Source organism: Anabrus simplex, chromosome 3 (genome assembly GCF_040414725.1).
Source record: "Anabrus simplex isolate iqAnaSimp1 chromosome 3, ASM4041472v1, whole genome shotgun sequence".
NCBI lineage: Eukaryota > Metazoa > Arthropoda > Insecta > Orthoptera > Tettigoniidae > Anabrus > Anabrus simplex.
This window is the reverse complement of record NC_090267.1, coordinates 383,147,342-383,175,272: the sequence shown is the minus strand read 5'-3', so window position 1 is coordinate 383,175,272 and position 27,931 is coordinate 383,147,342. Positions and strand designations below refer to the sequence as shown.

At 39.3% G+C, this 27,931-nt stretch overlaps 3 protein-coding genes across 5 annotated transcripts in view; 2 read left to right on the top strand and 1 right to left on the bottom strand.

Moving 5' to 3' along the window:
• LOC136866403 (reticulon-4-interacting protein 1 homolog, mitochondrial-like) overlaps positions 1-5,989 on the top strand; it is a 270,197-nt gene extending 264,208 nt beyond the window's left edge. Inside the window, exon 10 of the mRNA XM_068226726.1 lies at positions 5,923-5,989. Coding sequence (XP_068082827.1) covers positions 5,923-5,977 — 55 coding nt within the window. The 3' untranslated portion in view covers positions 5,978-5,989. The remainder of the gene's footprint in view (positions 1-5,922) is intronic.
• The window catches only part of eIF2alpha (eukaryotic translation initiation factor 2 subunit alpha), a 76,075-nt gene extending 51,515 nt beyond the window's left edge, over positions 1-24,560 (bottom strand). The window contains exons 1-2 of one of the 2 annotated variants that reach the window (XM_067143326.1): positions 24,407-24,560; positions 24,028-24,283 (exon numbers count right to left, since the gene is read on the bottom strand). In XM_067143326.1, the coding sequence (XP_066999427.1) occupies positions 24,028-24,265 (238 nt within the window). In that variant the 5' untranslated portion in view covers positions 24,266-24,283; positions 24,407-24,560. Of the gene's footprint in view, positions 1-24,027; positions 24,284-24,397 lie in introns of both variants that reach the window. The other variant, XM_067143327.1, reaches the window with a different exon arrangement.
• Positions 24,561-24,920: 360 nt separating this feature from the next.
• The window catches only part of Dek (protein), a 147,793-nt gene continuing 144,782 nt past the window's right edge, over positions 24,921-27,931 (top strand). For both annotated transcript variants that reach the window (XM_067143325.1, XM_067143324.1), the window contains exon 1: positions 24,921-24,986. In XM_067143325.1, the coding sequence (XP_066999426.1) occupies positions 24,945-24,986 (42 nt within the window). In that variant the 5' untranslated portion in view covers positions 24,921-24,944. The remainder of the gene's footprint in view (positions 24,987-27,931) is intronic.

The following is a 27,931-nucleotide window of genomic DNA, read 5'->3' as shown; positions in this document are numbered from 1 at the left end:
CCTTCCCCTAAACTACCATTTCTCTCAGCGTGAGTAAAATGATTTATAGCCTAGATTGTAGAGGCTCATCCCCCGACTTCACATACCAATTTTCATTAGACCACTAATAGCCAAAATAGTTGAGAATTCAATTTTAGGCCTTCCCCTAAACTACCATTTCACTCAGCGTGAATAAAATGATCGATAGCCTAGATTGTAGAGGCTCATCCCCCGACTTCACATACCGATTTTCATTAAATTCTCTTCAACCATTTTCTCGTGATGCGTGTACATACATACATACATACAGACAGACAGACAGACAGACAGAAATTACGGAAAAGTAAAAAGTACATATTCTTGTTACTATGGATATGACCGATACAGAAATACCATTATTTTCAAATTCTGAGCAATGTACAGACAAAACTCTTATTTTATATAAATAGATTTGCATACTTTTACACTTGTTTTTTTCTTTTTCTTATTTTACAGTTAATGTCTACAGGGCTACATTTTGAACTCATTTTAACTAATTTTGACGACACACTCATGTGGAATTAAATTTAAATTCTAACACTGATGATGGACCTTAGTGTCTGAAAACCGGTTATGTTTTAAAAAAGGTTGTGCTGATACGACTGTATATAATAATTAATAATAATAATAATAATAATAAAATAACTACATCAGCACTGTTAATAAGAAATGGCTTTGATATTTTATAATGATTATAATTCGGCAAACAGAAGGCAAGCTGCGCGATGTTGCTGCATTAAACGAGGCACTCGAACAGGACGTCTGGGTCGTAAGGAAACTTCTCTTAACCTGTTCCTTACTGTCTGGTCAGACACTGTGACTCCAGTGACCCTCCTGAGGTCTTGTTGCAGTTCTCTGGCAGTTGCTGAATGACGCTGCAACGCACAGATGGTCAGATATCCGTCATCCTGTGGGGCTGTCATGCGTCCACAACCTTGTCCAACACTCCTTGTGAACTGGCCTGTCTCACTGTAGTGATTCTACAAGCGTTGAATAACTGATGGAGAGACATTGAGATCCACAGCAACACGACGAAAAGTCCATCCTTCCTGGATCAAAGTGACGGCCCTTGCGACTTGGAACCTCGTTAATGTCTCATGGGATGTTCTGGCTGACGGACAACGTGCTCAAATGACCACAGTAGTCTGTGTACCTCACAATGACACACCGCTATTCACTTTGTTTTAAGGGGTCATCTGACAGTTTAATGCATGGCTACACCTACAGGCGGAGTATAACTTCGGTTTGACATACCCTGAGTAGCTACGGTCTCAAGGTATGCTGTACGATCATTGGAACCCCATCTACCACATTAATGTTCACATACCAGACGATACAAAACATGTTCCCCTAATTTTTTTGAACTGTGTAGTATTGAAAAGGTGGACCATTATGACATAAGTTTAGTTATTATTGTGATTACAATTCAATACGGATCAAAACCATGAAGTTTATATCCTATGATTGACCTATTATGTCGTATTAAGAAGGACAAATCCACGTATATGACATTCATAGAGTTAGAAAAGGCATTTGATAATGTTTGATTGGACCAAGCTATTTGAGATTCTGCAGGTGTTTAGGATCAGATACAGAGAAAGAAAGATTATCTACAATCTGTTCAAAAATTAGTCTGTAGTGATGAGAATTGAGGGCATTATAAAGAAGCAGCAATCAAGAAAGGAGTAAGACAAGGATGCAGTTTATACCGTCTCCTTTCCAATGTTTATAATATAGAACAGGCAGTAAAAGAAATCTAAGAGGAATTTTGAAACTGAATCACAATCGAAGGAGAGGAAATCTAAGTTTGAGATTTGCCGATGATAATGTTATCTGAGTCTGCAGAAGATCTGGAGAAGGCTGAATGGTGTGTTGGAGTGTCTTAGAGGAGGAGTACTATATAGAAATAAATGAATCCAAAACGAAAGTAATGGAGTGCAGTTGAACAAAGTCAGGTAATGCAGGAGATATTAGATTAGGAAATGGTTTTAAAGGAAGTAGATTAATATTGTTAATACTGTAGAATAATTAACAATGGCAAAAGAAAGGACGACATAAATCATCATAGGCATTTATTCGTCATTGAATATATAATAAATAAATACAATGTCATTTGGAAGTATTAATGTGTCGTCTCAGATGGCTGAACAGTCCGATTCTGGATGCACAGGTTTTATTGCAGTGACAGCACACACTAGTTGCAGCAGATGGTTGTGCAAGAACACCATACCTCGCATTCATTCGTTCTTTCCTGCGGTTCCTCCTCTCAGCTTCTAATCTTCTCCTATCTTGTTCTACATGTTCAACTCCAAATTATACAATGCTACGCCATTTGGGCCTATCCTCGGCTGTAGTTTCCCAGTTGACCGTATCAATAGGACACCTTTTTGGGATTACACTTTAGGACATCCTTATATCGTTTAAGCTGCCCTCCATGGTTACGCTGGCCATTCTTTAGTTGGGACTACAAGATTTTCTTTGGGAGGCGTGTATCTGGCATTGGGATGAAATGGCCAGCCCAACGTAGCTGATGCCTGACTATCTTTGCCTCCAGGCTTGTAGTGTTGGCTTCCTCGAGGATACTAATGTTCATTTGACGATCTTCGAGGATACTAATGTTCATTTGACGATCTTGCCATTTAACTTTCAGTATTCTCCGCAAGCATCGTTGATTGTATTTTTCCAGGCATTTTAGGTTTCTCCTGCAAGTTGTCCAGGTCTTGCAACCAGAGAGAAGAGTAGTGATTACAACAGCATTGTAAATGTAGAGTTTGGTTCTCACACTGATATCATGATTGTCAAACACTCTTCTTGCTGCTGGAACAGCCCGACGTACTTAACACGCACCGTACGAGAAAAAACTCTATCATTTCTTCCAACAAATGTTTCAACGGGGTTAATAACACCCACTTGACCGTCTTTTGGATCCAATTGATTACCGCACCAACATAATTACTGACATCCGCTACCTTTGACACAACATTTTATCATTAGCAACGTCTCCACAAGAAGTCCCATTTTCTTTTCTACGACTTTCAGATATATCAACCGTACATATTTTAACATAACTGATACGTTCACACTTCTGTTTTAAACAACTGACAGTGATTTTACTATCTTGGACTCATGCTACGGAAATGGAACACATTCTCCTTTGATGACTGTGCTTACACTCAAGGCCGTCACAATCTTAATGCTGTATAAGAAGAGGATCCATTTTGGTTTTTAAACACTCAAATATTCATGATTAACCACGTTTTAATCTTCAAAAACTGTTAATTCACAGTATTTTTAACATACTTTCTGTGCAATATCATTATTTTAGACGTTATTGTATAATATTTTATGAAAACATTGTCCAACATTTTACTCTATAGTTTATAAGATTAGAAAGATTCCATATCCATTAATTTTTAAGATTGATAATATGGCTGATGATGCCCGTAAAAAAAAGGGTGAAACATGTACCATTGACTTTTATGTATTATGTATAAATTTTAACCACATGAAATAGTGGATTATATCGTATTGTACTGAACAGGTGGATCTATAACTATTATAATAATATTTGAGATATACCCTTCTTAGTAGACGACTGAAAGCCACACTAGCACATCTTAAATGATATTGGATTTCTGAATCAATGTTTGCACATGTTGAGAGGTGGCTTCCAAGGTAAGGAAAATGATTTATGTTCAGCAGAGATTGGCCACTGACAAAAATAGCCGGAGTTCTCTTATTGGAATTTGGTGCTGGATGGTAAAGGATCTAAATCTTATTAATAATAATTTCCAAACCGATACTGTAATATGCTTGATTAAAAGCATTTAGACTGATTGCAGATCTTCCTCTGTGTTGACTAAAATAACATTGTCATCTGCGTACTGAAGCTCTATAACTGACACTGAGGATACCTTGGTCTTAGCTCGTAGTCTGTTAATATTAAACAGATTTCCATCAGTTCTATACACAAGTTCTATACCTGATAGCAGTTTATCATCCACAAGGTGTAGTATAGTTCCAATAAATACTGAGAACAATGTTGGAGCAATTACACAACCTTCCTTGACTCCATTAGAAGTACGGAAAGGGTCTCCTGGTCTTATATTGGAATGAACAGTACCAAACATGCTGTCGTCCAGTAGTCTAAGTATCTGTATGTATTTGATTGGACATCCAATCAGAGCTAGAATTCTCCATAGAGCTCCTCGATTAACAGAATCAAACGCCTTGACAAGATCTATAAAAGCCATGTACAAGGGTTGGTTTCGCTCTCTGGACTTTTCCTGCATTTTTCTTGCACTGAAAATCATATCAATTGTACTTCTGTTTGGCCGGAAACCACACTGTGTTTCTGGTAGGCACATTTCAGTCAATGGTAGTAGACGATTGGATAATACTCTAGCAAGAATTTTTCCTGCAACAGAGAGTAATGATATTCTTCGATAATTGTTTCATCCCCTTTCTTGAAGGTAGTGATGATGGAAGCATCTCACAGATCAGCAGGGATGGTTCCAGTGTTTCATAGTTTCACAATCATCCTGTGTGCATGCTGAATTAGCAAAGGACCACCCTCCTTGAAGAGCTCGGCTGGAATTCCATCTAGTCCGGGTGCCTTTTTATTCTTCAGCTGTTGAATGGCCTTCACCTAAGTGATCTTGAATTGGCTGTTGTAGAATATCAGCAAAACACATCTTCCTCGACATGCAAGTTTCTGTTCGGAGGTCTTGAAAATGTTCTTTCCAACGGGAAGCTATCGAGTCAGGGTCTTTAAGAACTTCAGTACCGTCTTGGGATTTTAGACACCTAAGACCTTTGGTGGAGGGACCATAAATAGCTTTGGTAGCACTGAAGAAGGCACTATTGTTGTTGGAGGCGATTAAATTCTCCATGTCCAATGATTTGTCTATCCACCATTTATTCTTGATCACCCTGCATCTTTTCTGGACTTCCGTTTTGATTTGTTGATATCTCTGTTTCTTGGGAAAAGAATTTGGATCATTTTGCCAAGCGTTGTAGGCTTTCTGTTTTTCATCAGTTAGGTCACATATTTCTTTGTCATTCTCATCAAACCAGTCCTGTTTCCTCTTATTTTAATAATTGGTTTTAACCAACTGCTTCTTTGCCAGCTGCTATAACTGCTGATTTTAATAACAACCAGTGCTCCTCAATATCTTCTGGGTATACAATTGGAAGTTTATCAGACAATAGTACCTAATAGGCAGATTTGGTACTCTTGTTCCTAAGTTGTTCAGTATTTAGTTTGTGTTTTATCACCTTCCCCTGAATCTGTCGTTTTGGAGGAACCTGTATAGCCATCACAGATGGAACTAAGCGGTGGTCAGTCCAACAATCATCAGCACCGGTCATAACTTTGGTTATATGAACATCGCGCTGATCTCTGGTGCGGACAATAATATAGTCTATTAAGTGCCAGTGTTTTGATTTGGAATGTTGCCATGTTTTAAATCTATCCTTCTGGCGGAAGAGTATATTATTGTACTTACAAGATAACATTCAGAACACTTTGTGAGAAGGAGGGTTCCACTGGTGTTGACTTTGCCTACACCCATTTTACCAATAGTTACAGGCCACAGTGACGATTCTCTGCCAACCCGAGCATTAAAGTCTCCTAGCAGAATAAGCTTATCTGACTTGGGTACATTCGACAAGAGTTCATCAAGTTTGTTATAGAACGCTTCCTTTTGATCATGTTCTGACTTCAATGTTGGGGCGTATGCACCGATTACCGTAGCTCTTTGGTTGTTCTAGACTTCCAGGCGGAGTGTCATGAGTATTTCCTTAATTCCAGATGGGAACTCATAAAGGTTGTAAATAAGCTCATTTCTTATTGCAAAACCTACTCCATGAATTCTTAGTTCACCTTCATCTTTTCCTTTCCAGAGAAATGTATAGCCACCGCCATGCTCCTCGAGTTGTCCTACTCCAGCACGCCTAGTTTCACTAAGAGCAGCGATATCTATATTTCTTCAACTCAAGATTATTATTGCTGTACATCGCTCTGGTAGGGTATCTACACCAGTGTCCATCAGAGTACGAATATTCCAGGTAGCTATATTCATGTTGCAAATCTTTCTTTTGTTTCTACCGCAAATTGATGTACCCACTGATCACGGTAATCCAGTCAGGTAAGAAGACTGCCTATGCTTAGAGCACCTTTTATAGACCCCTCCCCATTCAGGGCGAACAGAGGGGATCCTAAATAGGACTGCTCAGTCACAGGTGTAGCACACAAGTTGCTCTACAGTCTGTCCTCGAGCAAAACGGCGACCACACACTTGCCGCCTACGTGCTGACTCATCACTAGGAGCTCCCAGATTACACTATCCTTTCCCCGCCACAACTTGCCGATCGCCGCAGGACTCTGATATTGAGCAGATGGTGTTGCTTTTCAAACGACGCCTGTGCGCGAAATATTTTTACATGGGAATGCTCATGCACATCAACAGTCACACGGCCCTTGACAGTTTTAGGACGCTGGCCCAGTGGCATAGTGTCTACGATGACTGGAGATCCAAAAACTGCAGAAGTTGTTAGACCTCATGGACATTATCTGGTGTAGTTGGAGTTATACCTTATCAGACATTTGGAGATTAAGATGGTATTCTCCAGGAGCGTATTTCAAGTTGTTGACTATCTCTGATTGCGCTCCTATGGCTACAAGCAGTACAGCATGCCATATATGCCATAGTAATCACCAGTCCTGAATGATAGAGTGGTGATCCTCCCACACTGATCTGCTCACTGATCCAGTTTGCCGCTGGGGTTGTAAATCCAACCTTTCACTGGGTTGCTCAGTTTAACAAGGGCTCCTCTTGTACGTTACGTGCTTGGAGTTGGAGTAAGAGAGGCTAGAGAACTCAAACTTGCCAAGTTCTTTTATTATTGTTGCTAGATGGACTGCAACGACGCATCTCACTCCCATTATGCCACGACATATAATGCAGACTAACAAGCAAGAAAGGCCTTTCTTACGAAAAGAAATATGCTCACTTCGAACATTGATATAGGAATTAGAAATGTTTTAGAAGATTTTTCATCTGGATCATGACACAGTATGGAAGTGGAACATGGCCAATAACTAGGTCAGAAAGAAGGACAACAGAAGCTTTTGAGATGTGGTGCTACAGAAGAATGCTGAGGGTGAGGTGGGTAGATCGAATCACAAATGAATAAGTAACTTACAGAGTCAAATTGATGAGAGAAGAATGATTTGGTGAAATTTGACCAGAAGACAATATAGACTGAAAGGACACATCTTTAGACACCCAGGACATGTTCAGTTGGTTTTTGAGGGATATTTAGGCAGTAAGAATGAAAGGGGTAGATCAAGGCATGGATATGACAAACAGATTAAGAGTAGATGTAAGGTGGAGTGCCATGAAAAGTTTAGCATAGTAAAGTTGCATCAAACCAGTCTATAGACTAAAGACCCAAACAATATGTCCATCAACTTCTTTCATAGCACTCTCTCAAAGGCCTTTTCTACATCAATAAAAACCACATAAACTTCTTTTCTCAATGGTTCTCTCACTTACTGTTCCCGACACTTCACTTCAGGGATAGTATCGACACAAATTTCCATCTCTGAAATGCTTTCGTGTACTGCTTCCGTTACCAGGGTAGAAATATAGAGCCCGCCCTGCAAGGACTGTAACATAATATGTTACTTTCAGTGCTGCTATTCTTACCTAAAAATGATTCTGGAGGAGAGATGTGTTCAATTACGCTTGCCAGGGACCAACCCTCCCGCCCCTAGAAGTATATTTACTTTTATAACCTTAAGTAATGGTCCAGGCGCCAGTACCCATTACTTCTGCCAAGGATCACGGGCTTTGGTCGAGATATCGAAGATCAAGACATCATTCCCACCAATGGAGACACAGACATTTCGTTACCAACTACTGCGTAAGAAAAAGTGCTAAAGAGGCCAGCGAAGTTCGAAAGTGTCATGGTGTCGGATGATAACCTTACACTTTCTCAATTCCTCCTTTAATCTCGGGGCTTACAGCAAGAAGAGAAAAGGTCATTTAATAGCTGTAACGTATTTTTGCACATCCAGACCAATCACTGCCATGAGGACAGTGGCCCCTTCGGGGCTACATTCCCTTCAAGAGGCTATTTTATATCGCCGCAGCGCATACTATCCACATGGCAAGGAAAAAAAAAAAAAAAAAAAAAAGACAGCCATACCAAACCAACAACCAACAGTTGGCACCAGTGCTATTCTACTTTCCTCAACTTACCTCAGCGCTACTAGTGGAACCAAACCAAACCAAACCAAACCCCATGGCACTACAGCCCTTGACGGGCCTTGGCCTACCAAGCGACCGCTGCTCAGCCCGAAGGTCTGCAGATTACGAGGTGTCGTGTGGTCAGTACGACGAATCCTCTCGGCCGTTATTCTTGGCTTTCTAGACCGGGGCCGCCATCTCACCGTCAGATAGCTCCTCAATTCTAATCACGTAGGCTGAGTGGACCTCAAACCAGCCCTCACGTCCAGGTAAAAATACCTGACCTGGCCGGGAATCGAACCCAGGGCCTCCAGGTAAGAGGCAGGCACGCTACTAGTGGAAACCCTAAGTATTAAACAAAGGACAGTCACTTCGCATGCAACACATAGTGGTGCCTAGTGTTACTAACATTGTGGGGCGGAATATATAGTTATGCCCTAAAATTTTATTGAAAATATATGAATCGTACTTTGGCTTGCCTACTGTAGAGCACCATTTTGTATTCTAACGTATAGGTTAAAATATGTAGCAGGAAAGTGGGGTTTCCCAACATTTAATTAAATATTTCTAGGATTCCCCAAAACAAGAAAAGTTAGGAAACACTGGTCTAAAGGTACCCAAAAGTTATCTTAAGATATAGGCTAACTTAAATTACATGTAACTTAATGACAGAATGTGATTAAAAATGCTTATGTACCATAGTATTGCAAATATAAAATGTAAAGAAGTGTCATTATCAGTTGGAAGTCTCACCGTTCTCTTTCCACTTGGACGTGCTTTGAAATAATGGTAAAAACGTATAGCATGATTGCAAAAGGGAGGTTAGAAATCCAACTTGGGGTGACTCGTATAACACTGCAACATGCTAACACTAGAACGGCTGGGAATCTTACATTCGTAGAACAGCGGTAAGGGGTTATTTTGATCCATCATAAGAAATGCTTGGAAATATTGAAATTCAAACTCAGTAAAAGATGTATTTTCTTCTAATGTGTTTCCACAAATTTCTTGTTCTTTCTTCTTTCCTTGGTACACTGTGAAGGTCCACTACATGTTCCCTCCTGACAGTGTATGGATCTTTTATATTACTGATGGACATGTGAATAATCACAAAAAACAGCATCGTGTTTAAGTTTCTCTAAAGAGTTTTAACAAAATGAACCAATTTAACACCTTTTGATAGTCAGTCATCTACATTGCAACAAATTATAAATTTTAAGAAAATTTAAAAGAACTTAAAACACATTTGGCACACACAACTTCTACTTTTCGTGCACATTTTCTGCACACTACTTTGAGGCACTTGCTGCAGACATCGCTAGACTTGTGGCCTTTACACAGACCAACTTGTCACTTTTTTCAGTTTCTAGGTGGACACGGTCCTACAGCCTCCTGTTGTTGTTGGCCTTGATCGTCCAATCTTGTCATACCGCTTTTCACGGGAGTTTAATCCTGATGTAAACAAATAGGCAGAGCACCTTGCCTTTGCACGTGGATATAGACGTAGTTGACTAGAGAAGCAAACCGTCGCACTCATTCGACTGTACGCAAGCTCGAAGAAAAGTAGTACGTCGCATTAATTTTATTTTAGTTTATTACATTTAGAGAGTTTGGAAGAGTACGTAATCAAATTAAAATATGATTGTCATATATACCGGTACATATATATATATATGCTTGTTTATAAAATAATGATTAAATAACGAGAAATAAGGGCACAAGGCATGGTGTAATACAGGAAGTCTTCTCGTAGTGGGGGAAAGTCCCAAGCTGTACAGCGTGGAGATTAGGTGTTGCATCTTGCAGCAGCAGTCAGTGAGTCAGTATTCATAGTGAGAGAAATGGAGCAAGAGGTAGGACTATTGCGTGTAGTGAAGCATAAAAGAGGAAAACTGCTCAGAAGTGACCATAGGCAGTGCATTGTGAATGTGTTCAATAAACTAAATGAACAGAATCCAGGTTTAGTCATTTATTCAGAAGTTCAGATCTTCACACTGTCATATGCGATGCGCAGCCCTGTACGTCTGAACACCAGACGGTGACGAGGTGGAGGTCAGTACTACACGCTCAGTGAATCACAACTCTTTCTTTGGCGGAGGCGTGGACATAACATGTTTATATCAGGATTAAACTCTCGTGAAAAGACATAGTTCATTTGTCACCTGGAGGATGAATTTCTTTTGCTTTATCTTCCTGCCTGTTACATATTTGTAAACGACCCAAGCAATGATAGCTGTTAAGTCTATGATATTGTAAAAGACATGCATTGGCCACTTCCAGCATGCAGCCTTGGTGGCATATTTACGAGACATTTGGTCTACCACATCTCTCCAGTGTTTTGTGCTGTTGTAGAAAGTTATAGTTTCTAGCTTCTTCTTTCGTCTGTGCTCATTGTTACTTGAACACGTTGTGTGCTAAGAAGGATGTTCTTATTCCCTTGGTACAATGTGAAGCAGCACTGTGTGTTCCCAGTCTGTTGCAGGATGGTTGCAGAGTATAATTCAGGCTTGGACTTCTTCACCTTAGTAGGGATTTCACGAAGAATGGGATTGATTGTTCCCACCAATGAAGTTCCTTTGTCTTGGAACTTTTTTTTTGCTACTTGCTTTACGTCGCACTGACACAGATAGGTCTTATGGTGACGATGGGACAGGAAAGGGCTAGGAGTGGGAAGGAAGCGGCGGTGGCCTTAATTAAGGTACAGCCCCAGCATTTGCCTGGTGTGAAAATGGGAAACCACGGAAAACCATTTTCAGAGCTGCCGATAGTGGGGTTCGAACCTACTATCTCCCGAATACTGGATACTGGCCGCACTTAAGCGACTGCAGCTATCGAGCTCGGTTGGAACTTCTTAGCAAGTTGGAGAGATGTGAAGGAGCTGTCAGTCAAGTTTCTCCCTTGGTTTAGAAATGGCTCCATGAGGTGAAGCACAACATGCTCTCCCAGTGGTTGCTTCTCCGGACGCGCATCAACCTTACCAAAGTATAAAAATGTGTTGCAGATGAAATATGTGGCTACATCTGCAGCACTCCAGAATTTGACTCCATACTTGTCATGTCACGAACTGGGTAAACCTGCACCGGATTTTCCTGGGAAGTAACTGTTCATTGCCTGTTATATTTTCACTTTGTTAGTAACAATGAAGGCAATTTTCCTCAAATATGTCTCAAATTTCAGAGACAAGAGTGAACCTGTTAGCTAGCAGGCGCTCAGCATGGATTTCTCGTTGAAACTGAGGAATCTGAGAAGCTCTCGAAATCTATCTCTTTGTTCTTCATGAATTGCTGTTCACAAAAACCCGACCATAGACCATCCACAGTCAGATCTTTTGAACACAGAACACCTAGGATATACAGGATGGCAATCATACCTCCAACTCCTCGAGCGACACAGTCTAGTCCGTGTTCTTCAGTACTTTCTGAGCGTTTGACTATGTGTGTTGTTTCATTAGATGAAGCATTGATTCATCAAAGAGGAAACGAAAGGCACTAATGAGAGTCGTCAACTGTAGTGGGACCTCCCCACTCTTTCAGGACGATGACTGTAACCCGCCTTCCAGATGAAGAATTTGAATCCAAGACTTCCCAGTCAGTTCCATCTCAAGTGACCACCTTCACTGATGAAACACCTAAGTGAGAAGGAGATGTTTTAGGTGAGTTCTGAGGCAGATTAGCACTTTTGACTTCTGCTAATAATTCATCCTCAGTCTCATTATGATCTTTGTCCTCACTAGTCTCCCTTGTCTCCAGCAAAAATCCATCATATGAATCAGATAGTTCACCTTCAGATTCAACATCCAAATTTTCTAACATATGAGACACCTCATCTGACAGTAAGAGCTCAGCAATACTAATAATCCAAGCCAGGTATACACTGTTGTCTGACAATGCACTGCATTGTAGTAAATTGTACAAGTATCAAAATAACCCCTTCCGTTAGCCAGGTTATTCCATATAAAAAATTTATGAGAAGTTGATGATGCTTGTCGTTTTAAGGGGCCTAACATCTAGGTCAATGGCCCCTGATGGTATGAAATGAAATGATAAAACAAATGTTTTAAATCATCCATTGACCAAAAGAAAAAAAGGTGACATGAAGAATGAATGGACATGAACCCAAAAATAATCAGTGGATCCTACCCAAAAACTATCTGAAAGAAGCAGCGTTACCGACCAAGGGACCATTCTAAAGTACGATCCTGACGATGATGATGATGATGATGATGATGATGATGACGACGGTTGTTTTCTAAAGGGGTCCAAAAGCCAGGTCAACGGCCCCTCATAATGGTACATGTCGCTAGTAAAGTACAACCATAGTATTTGTCATGTTGGGGTTTTAATCAAAAGTAGCGAAGATTCATGGTGTTCCACACAAGATGGTACCACTCACAAGTATTGTACTTCGTACAGGTAACGCAGACCTATGGTGTTTCTTACACAATGGCGCCACTCATAGCCAACGCAAACCGATGAGGTTCTTCACCCAGGTGTACTAGTCACGGGTGCCGGTATTCCCGTGGTGTTCCTCACATAGTGGGTAATAATCCCAGGCAACACAGACCCACAGTGTCGCTCATATAGTGGTACAACTCACAGGCAACACCCAGACCTGCGGTGTTGCTCACATGAGTACAACTCACGGGTACTGGAAACCCACAGGAGAACCAACTCTTTGCTGCTACTAATCACAAACATATTTCGTACCTAGTATAGTGGTACTACTCGCAAGTACAGGCAACTCATGGTGTTCCCCACGTGATGGTACTAATCAAAAGTAGTTTCATGGTTCTAATTCAATCATCCCTTGGTCGCCCCTTTTAGTCGCCTCTCACGACAGGCAGGGGATACCGTGGGTGTATTTTTCATCTGCGTACCCCACCCACAGGGGTTAGAGAGAGAAAAAGAAGAAAGAAGGGATCCGTCACTTCGAAAAATGAAGTAACGGACGATGAAAGGCAAGGGCCACGAAGGGCGTGAAAATGAAAGACTCCCTAGGCCTCGAATGCTCTAATACGGTCGGGGTCGGAAAAGAACAAGAGTTGACCAAGGGAGGTCGGACAGGATAGACGAAAGTGAGGAGCCTGGCACAAGTAAGTGGAAGCAATGCCAAGACACAGCTAAGGGCCCCGTGGCCGCCAATCCACACTCCCAGGTTGAGAGCCCCTTGGGCCCCTTTTAGTTGCCTCTTACGACAGGCAGGGATACCGCGGGTGTATTCTAGATGTGCATCCTCCACCCCCAGGGGGTAGTGTGTTTGGTCCGCGAGAGGTATTTTATTTCTCTCAAGTCTGCCGGCAAGTCGGTTAGGACCCCCCTATCCGCCACCTGGGACGCGCCACATGGGAGTATCACCTCTCCCCCTCCTACACCTGTGTAGTAGGTTCGTGGTTTATGAGAAGTATAGATAACTTATATGGAGGAAAAACAATATAAAAATATACACATTATTAAAGAAAAATTGAAGATGGATGTCATTTTGACCCCTTCTGCTGTTCTAGTGCTAAAGAAGGTTGCCAGCTTAGATGTGGTTAGTGAAAAGACCATTGCTCTGGATAGGTTAGACCATTAGCTAGGCCTAGTGACAAGACCATTGATCTGGGGACATAAGCCCCTAAGTTAGAGTCACAAAGCAGCCTACAGACCTCTAGTATCCCCTGTGACAACATTGCATTCTATGTTCGACAGCGGACAAATTTTCAGTTAATGAACATCGACTACTTACTATGGTAGGGGGATACAGTGTGCTTGCTGTCAGTAGTGCCTGTTTTTTAGTAATTAGGAAGCTATGAAAGATATAAACAGTGATGGGGAAAAAGATTTCTCCCCAAAACAGTACCCTTTAGTTTATTTTCATGGAATGTGACAGCTCTCCAGGAACACAGAAAATGTTTGAATTTCTTAGATTAATATCTCAATTTAATTTTTTTAATACAAGTAAGGATACTTTTAGGGGTCGGCTGGTGGGTCCCTGGAAAGCATAAAGGAAGTATCTCTCCTCTCTGTTACGTAAGGTATCATTTCACGCCAATTTTGCATGATTTTCTCTCCTCCCTTAAAATGCACCCCACCAGTAAAAAAAATAAGTGCTAACAAATTAGTATATTAATTTGAAAGCATTGCACTCAAAGTACAAGTACAAAGTACAAGAGAGAGAAAAAAAAAAAAAAAAGCCTTTTGCATTATCTTCATAAATTTTGTCAACAGTCTCCAATGTTGGCTTGGTATAGTATGCCCGATACGTAAATGGAAAATAAATTTAAATAAATCCTACATTCACAATTAAGTATTTATTTATTTTCCACCTAGTCGATACAATGATTGCTTAAGGCAATTTAATGGTTAAAAGTGGTACATGTTTTGTATATTATCAACGTCTTTAGCCACATAACACTGTTTAGATGAAAAATACATAAATTGACAAAGTAATGCTTTAGAGGAAGTGTCCTTAAAATTAATTTAAGATTGACAACATTAAAACAAACAAAAAAACTTAAGAGAAAATATATAAATTATTTCTACAATTGAAAGCAGTCGTCAAGGAAACACTTGTACAATATTCCATAGAGAATATGCCCTAATAAATACTCTTACCTTAATAAGTCATGAAAAAAGGTCAATTTATAAATTAAAAATTATACGATTTATAAGTAATTGATATACTAACAATTTGTTGGTTATTTTGATCCACCTTTTCAATACAAATTATGAGATTAGTTACATGTAATTGTAAGTAATTGTCGAAATGAAGAAATCCAGATATCACAATGTGGCTCTTATTATTAATGCAGATGTAAATATAACTAATTCCTAGTTGTCAATTCTTATTAAGCCTCCTTTCCTTTGGAACAGTAACTCCTGTCATTCTTTCACAGTCTTGAGTTTGGTGCAATATTGATGATGCGTTCTTCCTTGCTCTTGCACCTGAGGAGGTGGAGGAGCGGGGGATATAGGTGTGTCAAGAACCTCCTTGCTGTCACCTATAGCTTCAACTGAGGAGGAATAAGTTGTAGGGCTATCTGTAGGTGGAGAAATTCCAATTCTTTTTACGTGATCTTTCTCTAGCATTTTTAAGTATACTAGAATCTGATGATATAATGGATTCTTATATTCTACAGCCTCATTAAGGTTATCATCAAATTCTAGTATACTTAAAAATGCTTGAGAAAGATCACGTAAAAAGAATTGGAATTTCTCCACCTACAGATAGCCCTACAACTTATTCCTCCTCAGTTGAAGCTATAGGTGACAGCAAGGAGGTTCTTGACACACCTATATCCCCCGCTCCTCCACCTCCTCAGGTGCAAGAGCAAGGAAGAACGCATCATCAATATTGCACCAAACTCAAGACTGTGAAAGAATGACAGGAGTTACTGATCCAAAGGAAAGCAGGCTTAATAAGAATTGACAACTAGGAATTAGTTATATTTTCATCTGCATTAATAACAAGAGCCACATTGCGATATCTGGATTTCTTCATTTCGACAATTACTTATAAATTGTAAAATTTTTAATTTATAAATTGACCTTTTTTCATGACTTATTAAGGTAAGAGTATTTATTAGGGCATATTCTCTATGGAATATTGTAGAAGTGTTTTCTTGACGACTGCTTTCAATTGTAGAAATAATTTATAATTTTCTCTTGAGGTTTTTTTTTTGTTTGTTTTAATGTTGTCAATCTTATGTTAATTTTAAGGACACTTCCTCTCAAGCATTACTTTGTCAATTTATGTATTTTTCATCTAAACAGTGTTATGTGGCTGAAGATGTTGATAATATATGAAACATGTACCATTTTTAACCATTAAATTGCCTTAAGCAATCATTGTATCGACTAGGTGGAAAATAAATAAATACTTAATTGTGAATCTATTGAAGTGCGATACAGACCATGAAGCTGATTTTATGTAAATCCTACATGTCGAATAAAACAAGTCAAAGGCAGGAAGTACTGTATAACAGGTAAAGTCATTCTGGTCATCTTTCTCCAAACACAGAATGGAAGTTAGGCCACTGGTAATGACCATCTCTTGCACCATTTAAACAATGTAACTTAAACAGAACACATTAAAGTGGAGAGTTAGTGATATTTTGGGTTAAAACTATATGGGGTCATAGAACACCTCTCCAGGTCATTTAAGGCACACTGATACACCGATATATTGGAGCAATTTCCTCTAATCCACTCTGGAATAGCAGGTCAAAATTTCCAAGAGGAATTGATCCTTATGTTCAATAACCTACTAGTCTATTGTAATCTCTTTCTTGCCGACATCAATATTGCATTACTAGGGTGAGCTATTTGCACCACAGACAAGTTCTATCGAACCCATCAAGGATTGAGAAATCTTAGTCTGATGCTTAACTACACGTATTGTAGATATTACATTTTCATGTCACATCCACTTTTGTGTTTAAAGGTCTAGTCAGTGAACACATGATAGAAAGCTTTTCACGATGTGTGTAAATGCTCTCAGCTAAGCAAGAGGAACACTGATGTATGTAATCAAATTAAAACTTGACCTATATGAACACATGGCCTCTGCCATAATCTTGTTAGGCCTAATATTCAACAAGCAATCACAAAGAGAACACTGTCAATTTTTGTAACCATAAGTCACATCCAAGGTAACAAGGAAAAATGTTCTTCTTGGGCAACCCATTTGCCACGCAAATTTTTTTTTTTTTTTTTTTTTTGCTAGTGACTTTATGTCGCGCCGGCACAGATAGGTCTTATGGCGGGGATGGGATAGGAAAGGCTTAGGAGTTGAAAGGAAGAGTCCGTGGCCTTAATTACGGTACAACCCGAGCATTTGCCTGGTGTGAAAATGGGAAACCACAGAAAACCATCTTCAGGGCTGCCGACAGTGGGATTTGAACCCACTATCTCCCGGATGCAAGCTCACAGCTGCATCCCCCTAACCACAGGCCAACTCACCCGGTGAACCCAAAATTTTAACATGAAAACCTGACAGCTGAATGAGCAAGTGCAGTATAACATACTAGTATTAACTTCAGATTCTCCTACGAGAAAAGGAAACAGGTTCATACACTTCTCCATAGAGCAAGATCCTCTAGGACTTGAGAACACCTTCAAGATTATAATGTCTTAAGACAAGAATACAAGACACTCTTAAGAGAAAAAAGGGCTGCCTGGCTGGAAGAGAAAGGAAGAAAAATTCTACATAGTGTACACAGAAATGTTCTCTCAAATTTCCCTGACTTTCCCTGACCTACTAAGAAAAATTTTCCTGACTCATGAAAGCCGAGTGACAAGTTAATTCACCGAACAGCATGTTTTACAAGGAACAGAAAAGGAAATTCCGACCTCCACTAAGTAGTGTATTCTTGACAGCTTGTCTAAGGTATTGAAGGTGGTTTGTTCAGTGTACTCTTTCACAAATTTGTCATTGTGATCATATATTTTAAAAGCTGGCCTAATTCCCTCTCCACTTCCCTTTTTTAAATTATTTATGGAAAAACAATTACACTGATGGCACTTTATATACACTGTATAAACAAATTGTTTAAAGGTAACATCCTAACATATACCTTTATTTTATCATTTCCAAGGAACAAAGTACAACTAACTTATTAATAGAGTAATTCAAATACAAAAATAAAATTATTTTACGACAACAATCTAATAATATTTCATATGGATTTAAAGCACTCTTGAGATCAAAAGCAATTAACTTGTGTTTCTAATGTAGATGAATATAATGAATTCCAATTAGTCTAGGTCTATATTCAAAACAGTCTTCAAATTTGAAGACATATCAGTCAGGAAAGATAGGAATGAAAAATAAAAGATTACTATTTTCGTTTTATGTTTTCTACAACTGTTTTCTTCCTTTCGATTTCAGCATCTTGCTTTTCTCTTTCAATTTTCAACTTTTTCTGTTTTTACTCCAAATCTTTCCATTGTAATTCAACTTCCCTTTTCTCCATTTTTTACTTTTCCTCTTCTGATTGCTTTTTTTTTTTTCTTTTCTTTTCCAGGTATGACTGATACCTCCTTCTCGAAGCTTGGATCGAGGTCAGCATACTTGTATGATAGTAACATTCCTCGAACCACCAACATGTTTCACACTATCAAAAATTATTCTATGGGACACAAGTGGCCCTTCTAAAAAAAATTTGACTCATAAATGTTTACTGAAGAAAAGCCTGTTTCAACAAATGCATTCCCATGGGATAAAATGAAACAAAGTTTCATTACAGACCAGAGACCTTCATATTTCTCATCTTCTTCTAAAAGATTGTAGTAAAATTCATCCAAACCCAAGTCATCCATTCTTTTAGAAATAAGTCATTAATTTGTTTGTTGATTCCTGCATTGTTCTGAGCTTCCTCGGTTAGCAGACAGAACTGTCATTTGGCCTTTTCAGCACTTTTATCACATTTTTTTTTTTTTTTTTTTTTTTTTTTGCTAGGGGCTTTACGTTGCACCGACACAGATAGGTCTTATGGCGACGATGGGATAGGAAAGGCCTAGGAGTTGGAAGGAAGCGGGCGTGGCCTTAATTAAGGTACAGCCCCAGCATTTGCCTGGTGTGAAAATGGGAAACCACGGAAAACCATCTTCAGGGCTGCCGATAGTGGGATTCGAACCTACTATCTCCCGGATGCAAGCTCACAGCCGCGTGCCTCTACGCGCACGGCCAACTCGCCCGGTCTTTTTATCACATATGGCTGTGCAAGTTTTAAAGAATACAACAATAATTTTCATTGCCCAAACTGGATTTGAGCAATATCATTTTAGGGTCTAGAATAGTGACACCCCTTGCTAAATGTGATTTTAGAGCACTTTTCTCTCTGAGTTTTTCTAACATGCTGATCAAGAGATTTTTGTACTCATTCTTAAAAGTAACTTTTTCCTTTTCAGAACATTTAACTTGTTTCAGTAAGCTCTTGGCAGCATAATCAATATCCAATTTTTCTACTGAAAGCAGATCGGCACTATCTTGTAAGTCTAAATATTTTATCTTTTAAGAAGTACTTCCTTCAGCTATCTTTTCAGACTTATCAAATCTCAAAGTTCTTCAAGCGTTGCAAAAAGGTACGGCACCATAGGTTTCTGACTGAAATCTTCTGAGGAGAGGTTCAACATCTGACAAAATACTTCTAAAAGCACTTAATTTTGCCTTAAGTAGTGTATTCTTGACAGCTTGTCTAAGGTATTGAAGGTGGTTTGTTCAGTGTACTCTTTCACAAATTTGTCATTGTGATCATATATTTTAAAAGCTTGATCAACACAACCTCCATTTTCTAACCATCTTATTGCAGTGAACTTGTAAGGAAATGCAGTGCTTGTTGTTATGTCTGTATATTTAGCACGTCGAGCAGGACTACCTTTAAAAGATTGTACAGAGACCTGAAAAAATGAAAAAGGTCCCAGTCAATTTTGGAGATCCCAGTTTTCATGGTTCCATTCACTGTACGCAAACTGCATATGCGTATATCAAGAAGAGATTTGCCCTTGGGGTTTAGCACTTGCAAATGATTTTCAAGTATTTTTTATAAAACTGAGGTTAACATTCGGCCCATCCACTGAGTCTTGCAAAATATTTCCTAAAGGTAAGGAGAGTACATGTATAAACCTACCTAATAAGTGATCCGCAGTTGCCCTGCCTAAAAATACACTATTCCAATACCTTGTTGCAACTTTCTTAAGATTTACATCCCAAAACCTTATACAAAAGTCCATTTGTCCTCTTTGGACAAATTTGTTTAATGATTTATCAAACCAAAAATGCAGTCACAACACTGTTTTAAGTCATTTTGCTAACTTTCTTTAAAATATGGGGCTAAACCATTATTTACAGTATAAGAAACTAAGACTTAGTCTTAACCATAGTGTTTTGAGCAATTTTACTGTTTGGGAGTGATGGTGGTAAAGTCTTTAAACTCGTCTGACTTGTTCCTGGCACAGTTAATTCCATTGTAGCTGTGGATGTAGTGCTAACTCTTCAAGTAGAGATGGAGTAGAGGTATTCTTTGCAAAGAAAGAAATTGTTGGCTGGGAAGACTTAGCTTTCATGTATTTTATATGAGGAGGTCCTTTAGCATGAAAAGTGACTGCTTATTTACCCATATTACTAAGTTTGAATGATTCACAACACACTTTACAATATACTGAAGTTGCATCATTTACCAATATGTCCACCCAACCACTCAGTTCGGGAAACAGTTTACTGCCTCGCCAAAGTTTATTAAATGTACATTGCTTGTTGGCCATTGTCATTCAAGAAAGCATACTAGAAGTGAAATAAAAAACAATAACATCAAAATGATTGAAAGAAATGACACAAGGGCACAACAAAAATTGCAGAATTCTTGTGCACTTTTTGTGAAAACAAATACCTGAAAAAGAAATGCTTCAATAGCCTGGTTTACAGAAGACTAGAGCCTAAAAATATCCCCTCAAATCAATCACTGAGGAAAATTTCCTTGACTTTCCAGATTTTTTGTCCATTTCCCTGACCAAAATTTTTTCTCTGACTTTCCTGAATGTGGATATTATGTTGTAGAAGCTACCAATAAAAACAACTCTGATGGAATGAAGCCAAGATCACCTAAATTCTGTCATCTATTGCCATGGATACATGGGTAAACCATTTCCAGCAAATTCTCAATGATGGAACTGCACTGAAAACACAAGTTTTCAGTTTTCCTACCATTATGGAGGATGAAGTGAGAAAGAACAATATTGGGACTAAAAACTAGAAAATCGCTTGCCCAGACAACATCTACATGGGAATTTTTTTTTTTTTTGTTTTTTGCTAGTGGCTTTACGCCACACCGACACAGATAGGTCTTATGGCGACAAAGGTATAGGAAAGGCCTAGGAGTTGGAAGGAAGCGGCCGTGGCCTTAATTAAGGTTTGCCTGGTGTGAAAATGGAAAACCACAGATAACCAGGATAACCATCTTCAGGGCTGCCGACAGTGGGATTCGAACCTACTATCTTCCAGATGGAAGCTCACAGCCGCGCGCCCCTAACCGCATAACCAACTCGCCCGGTTGAACTGCACTCTTCAACAAGTGTCTAGAGATGAGCGAAATACCATCTAGCTGGAAAACCTCCTTACTGAGGATACAATAATAAGGTGCAGGAAACCAAGACTCCCCCAATTAGAGGAATCGCTTTACAAAATGCAATCTTCAAAGTCTTTTCCAAAATCCTAACAGACAGGGTCACCTCACTACCAACCGAAACTATCCCCGATTAACAACACAGGTTCAGGAAAGGCAGGTCAACTTAATACGCGATACAGAACTTACTTAGAACAATGTACTAGGTATTATCCGCACACTTTATCTTGGTGCATTTACACCCTAGTGCTGAATCGGTCGACCTCGGCGATCTTCGAGATTCGTACTGGCAGCCTTTGAAACACAAACTATGAATCGCTTAAGCATCGTCGTGCGACATCTGGCGTACACTTTACGTACTAGTACTGTTGTTGTTTACACAACAAAACCAAAGTATAGAATTCATGCTAGGAACAAGATTCGCATCGAGAAATGTTTTATAATGTTATATAATGCGTATGTGACATAATTGTTGGCTTAAGATGATAACGGTTTAGAAATTTCATATCGATCGATTTCATATTCTCGATTCAATTCAGATTTCATTTTCATTCAGTTGGCAGCACCAGGCAGCACTATCGATACCGGGACAGCTCCCTCCTTACTCCTCACCCCCGTACACAAATGCACCAAGATAAAGTGTGAGGATAATAGATAGGCCTACATGAGAAAAATAAGAGGACAATGACTCAGCAGATGTTTCAACGTTGGTCTGGCTCAGCAAGTTGTAATGGGTCACGTGTTGACATGTAGGAGTGGAATGTGAATGACTTGCTATGTCAGTCAGGAGAGGAATGGGAGGACATTACTCCTCCATATGGATGACCAAGCTCCATGTGCCATGCTGCTGTTTTTATTTTATTTTACCTTATTTTATGCTATGTATGCCATTTTGTTTTGTGTTCACACAGTTGAATACCTGCCAGCAAAACCGTTGTAACCCTTAAAATGCAACTTTGTCCAGCAATACAAAGTTTCTGCACCCGCGCGACCCATGGCAAAATTTAATCAAAAGGAAAAAGGCGCTTAACGTTCAAGTTTGCTAACATAACTTCCTACATGCCTCACTCTGACCGCATACATCGTTTATGGACGGAAATCCATCATTCTAGAAAAGTGAGGGTTACAACATCTTTGCCGGCAGGTATTCAGTTGTCGTATTCCCATGGATAACGGATCTCCGAAGAGGAGATGACCGTGGGCCTTTTGACAGTGTCTGTCCATGATTTCATGGAAATTTATTTTGGTTTGTCTGTTTATTTTTCAGCAAATGCAAATTAATTGAACAAAAGTTGATAAGGTTAGACATTGTTATTTTTCTCCGTTATAGATCATTAAGGTCATGTACTGTAGATCTGGAGGAAAATAAATAAATACAGAACTTAATGGAAGACATCGGAGAAGCACAGAGACATAAGAGGCAAATACCATGACATTTTTATAGACTACAAAAAAGGCTTTCAGATCCGCTGAATCGCCAGATTCTTATTGATAAACTTGGGAGAGAATCTTCAATCCTTACAACCTATCATCCACACATAACGTGCTCAACAGGGTGACCCGATCAGTCCGCTCTTATTCAACCTGATTACTTCAGACGTCATGGAAATGCAGAAGGGATGTGAAAGGCAAATCTCTCTTCGTACCTATACAGATGACATGGCCCTTGGCTCTTCCAATTTAGAAGACTTACAGAAATGCTGGGATCTGTTGTTATCCTGCGCAAAAAGAAACAAATTCTAGTTAAACATGGAAAAAATGGTTCACATGATATTCAGAAAGAGTGGCAGAGTTGCCACCACACATCAACTGTCCTATGAACAAGTTTGCCTAAAAATTGTTATGATTTCAACTATCTTTGTGTAAACTTGCAGATCTCCAGAAGCTCCTTCACAAAACATGTAATAAAGAGGGCAGCAGAAGCAGTAATAGCAATGAGAGATATCAAACTGCTAGAAGACTATCAAATGACACGGCTATTAAGAACTTCTTTAGTAAAATAAGTCCCATCGCCATCTATAGGACAGAAATCGTTTGGCCCTATCTCACCAAAAACAACTTATAAGAAATTGAAAAAAACAAAGGCAACTTTTCTAAAGATGAATCAGGCAGGGGTTTATTTTATATATGCGCCTACCATCCACAGCCACCTACCACGACCTGCTAACAGAGCTACAAGCTAAGAAGAAAGAAATATGGTCTGAATTATATGCAACTGAAGCCACGACATCTTCACTGGAAAGGCCCGACTATTACCTACGATATATGGCAACTATCAATTCCACTTTCGAGTGTGAAAACCAAAGCCTTCCACGAGCCAGCCTCAGAGTGCATCTGTGAACTATGTGGGCAGTGGGGTAATAGGAGACAGGGGTCTCTTAAGGACTTATGTAGTGAATAACCTTTCTTTTTTCACTATAACTGATTCTTTTGATTAATGGCTATTAGCTGCAATAAGTCCATTATTAATATTATTATTACTATCTTCAGCTTATTCAACAGCAAGTTACATACGTTCTATTTCAAAGCATTTGGATCAAACACCAATGAGGCAATTCGTTGATTTCTCTTCTTTACAGAGTGGACACATGGTAGATATACATTAAAAAACATTACAGTAACATAAAATAGAAAAAAAAATGTCTTCAACATTACCTTTTTCTTTATCGACACGTATCACAACAACGGGTTCCGTTTTCCCGACTCGAATCAACTTATTTATGGATCTAATTCTTCGTCGGGAAAGTTCGGACAGAAGAATCATCCCTTCTATGTTGTTGTATTCTAATAAATGAACGTAAGCTCCCATTTCAGCAATACTTCTTACGTTCACCATAACTACATCCTCAACTTCAGGGTACTTCTCCTTATAAAATCGGCACGACAGGGGCATTATGAATTACGTTTCTTCCTGAAAGAAATGTCAAACTTCGGTATTGAGGTTAGGAATCAACATCTGTTCATAAGAGCAAGCACAAAATATTTTCAACGTTTCTTATATCATGTAACATATTACTTCAAGGACATGCCTTACTCGGAATTAATTGAGGATGAATATGTGACAGACTACAGAAAAGTTCAACAAAGCTGTTGCACAGTATGCCGAAAACCGAGTTAAACCATGTGGCACAAAGGATGCATTGGAGCTATTCTATCCTCTAAGCCAAGGAAACCGCGGATGTATATATTATCAAAGAGAATGGGTATTCATCACCAAGGAGAATTCTTTAGTCACCATTTTGTTTAGTAGGTAGAATGGGCTTTATGTAGGTTATAATTTTTTGCGAGACGTTCCTCATTTTCTATCTCAACGCTAAAGTACTGTCAATACAAGTACGGTAATTTTATAATCTATAAAAAAACTAATGAATAGTAAGGTATTTATTATTTAAAAAAATTTATACTTGTTGAAATGAGGCACTATAATATTAAACTAGGGAACAAAAGTGTATAACCAGAGCTGAAGTGACCAATCCTCTTTCGGGGCGCGGAATTGAATTCTACAATTTGATTGGTTACTCACAAAACGCCTTTAGATGCCCGCCATATTGCAAAGCAGTGTGTGGTGCAAAATGTCGGCTGAGAAGGAGAATTCGAAATCGGATGATATGAAGGTTTGTGTTTTGTTGATGAGCTCTGGAAAAATAATCAGAGTGATATTTTGTACGTAGTGGTGTAAAATACTTTGTTTTCTAGTTATTTAAACAAGTGCGATGGACACATTTAAATCACGTCTTCGTATTATGTGGATCAAGATGGCGTAGGCGGTACCTAGTTGTTTATATCGGAAAACGCGGGAATCTGGAAATTGTTGAAGTTACCGTACGTATTGAACCCTGAACTCTTTTTTGTTTGCTCTGGGGTTCTTTAATGCCATTTATTGATGGTCAGGTTATTATATCTTTATTTTTTAAATTGTTATTGAGGTTATGTCACCCTTCGCCTGACGGCTTTGTGGCCTGTATTAACCAGTTCATTGGACTGAGGAGTGCTATCTACTTTTCTAAAGAAAGATTGTCATACGTGCTTATGTCCGTTGAGTTTTAGTTGATTGAGAATTTTGCTGTTTGCTTGCCTCCGGACATGTAACGCTTTCTGTCCAGCCGGCACGCTTTTACCGCATCGTTCTGGTTGTTGGTTACTCGTGATGACAATTTTAAAATCCTTGGCGTTTTGCTATTCTAGTTAGTATTCCATGCATATGTCTTTCTTTTTAAATTGATTATGTGATTTTCTCGTATATAGCCTCTATTTTACTTGTGGCCATGCAGTCACGAATATCGCTAACGATTTATGAGTTTTAAATTAGCTTGTATTGCCTTTTACTGTGTTCATTCCTTGCACTTTCGCCGTTCATGAATCAATTCATGTTGCTGTGCACTGCACCTTCATGGCTGCCGAAACGTGTGTCTGTCTAATATAGCATACTACAGCATGTTTTCAACTCAAAGTACTGTTAAGTAATAAATTCAGGCACCTAATAACATTGTACTAATTTTAGCAGGTATTGCCTGCTCAATGGGAAGCCACTGTAAGTGTCGCCATGTTTCACTCTGTTGGTTACGGATAGAATTGCTATGGATGAGGAGGGTGTCATTGATCACCTGCATTTTTTAACGTGTAGACTAGGATTGATTATTCTCAACAGACACTGGCTTACGGGTTTATAATGTGCCTATTCAATTATTTCTATTTCTAGATTTATGCCATTTTCAGTAGTTTGTTTACTGGATTGAACCTCTACTTCATCTGAATTTCATCACATTACGTAGTGCAGTATGCCACTTTCCTGTTTTTGTTTGTACCTTTCTTGACTAAAAATGAAAAATTAATCTGCCGTATTAGTTGCAAAAACCCAACGGTGAAGAACTCGTAATTGAATTGAGCAAAACTCTGTAATGCGATGAACAGTGGAGGTCATTTGCTCGACCTCAGGTAACAGGGCTATGGAAACCAAGGCTTGTTTTGCCTTAGGTTGAAAATAGGATTGCTGCTACCCTGGTACTGTCAGTGTCCAGTCATCTGTAAACAGTCAAATGGCAGCAGCAAATCGGTAGAAATTCAGTATGACTTACATTACTTTTATAGCATGATAGGTATGTAATATGTTAGAAATCTTAAGTGGAATACCTTGTAGCGGAGAGATTTGTTCACTGCGACAGCCAAGAACCCACGCGCCGTACCCCAGGAGTAAAAAAGTGTAAAATGAAATGGCGTATGGCTCTTAGTGCCGGGAGTGTCAGAAGACATGTTCGGCTCGCCAGGTGCAGGTCTTTCGATTTGATGCCCGTAGACGACCTGCGTGTCGTTATGAGCATGAGATGATGAAGGCGACGCATACACCCAGCCCCCATGTGAGAGAAATTAACCAATGATGGTTAAAATTCCCGACCCTGTCAAAAATCGAACTGGGGACCCCTGTGACCAAAGGCCAGCGCGCTAACCATTTAGCCATGAAGCCGGACCACCAGAAGCAATTTTACTTTCCTAACCTAATGCAATTTATCCCGCACCATTGTCAGTCGCCTAACTATGTACCAGCATTTCCATTGGGTGAGAGACAACGGCATATGACGTCACTCCCAGCAATGAAATAAAATGAATTCAGTTACCAACCTGCACACAATAAATACACAACTGGTTTTTTCCCCTATGCTTGATCGTAGTCCAATGGCTTTGTCATTAACCTACCTTAACGTATCCAGACCAATGGAGGTGTCACGCGAGATACAAGAGGCCTAAGGGCCACTTCGTGGCTTCTAACCGGGGGCTTCCCCCTTTTGTTTGATCCAGATAAATGGCTTTGTCGCTAACCTACCGTAGCAAAACAATTCTATGAATATCAATACAACAAATAGTCTGGATGATGTGCATACTGCAGATGCTAAGAATGTAGAGCCTAATTTATTCTTCAGAATTTACACTTAGTTCATCCCAGATTTTAATGTTAATTGTGTGTTTGTACATTAGTTTTCATGTCAATTGTGGCTCCATGGCTAAATGGTTAGTGTGCTGGCCTTTGGTTACAGGGGTCTCGGGTTCGATTACCGGAAGGGTCGGGAATTTTAACCTTAATTGGTTAATTTCACTAGCACGGGCGCTGGGTGTATGTGCCATCTTCATCATTTCATCCTCATCACAACACGCAGGTCGCCTATGGGTGTCAAATCGAAAGACCTGCATCTGGCGAGCCAAACTTGTCCTCAGACACTTCTGACACTAAAGGCCATACGCCATTTCATGTCAGTTGTGTGTTTTTACATTTGTTTAGTTATTAGACGTATTACATTAAGGCTGAAAATGGCCAGCCAAGGCCGAAACTAGTCCTTAGTTTAGTAATGTAATTCAATAATATTGCATAATATAGTATTGAAAAGGTGGACCATATGGCATTAATTTAATAATTGTTGTGGTACCCTAACGAATACAGACCAATGTAGTTCTTTAGATGAACAGTTGGCAGCCCTTTACACCGCACGATCACGACCATTGCGAGATGCAAGAGAGAAACAAATGACAGTGCAGTCTAGATGCGTGCACTGAAAAATTGTGTGTCTTA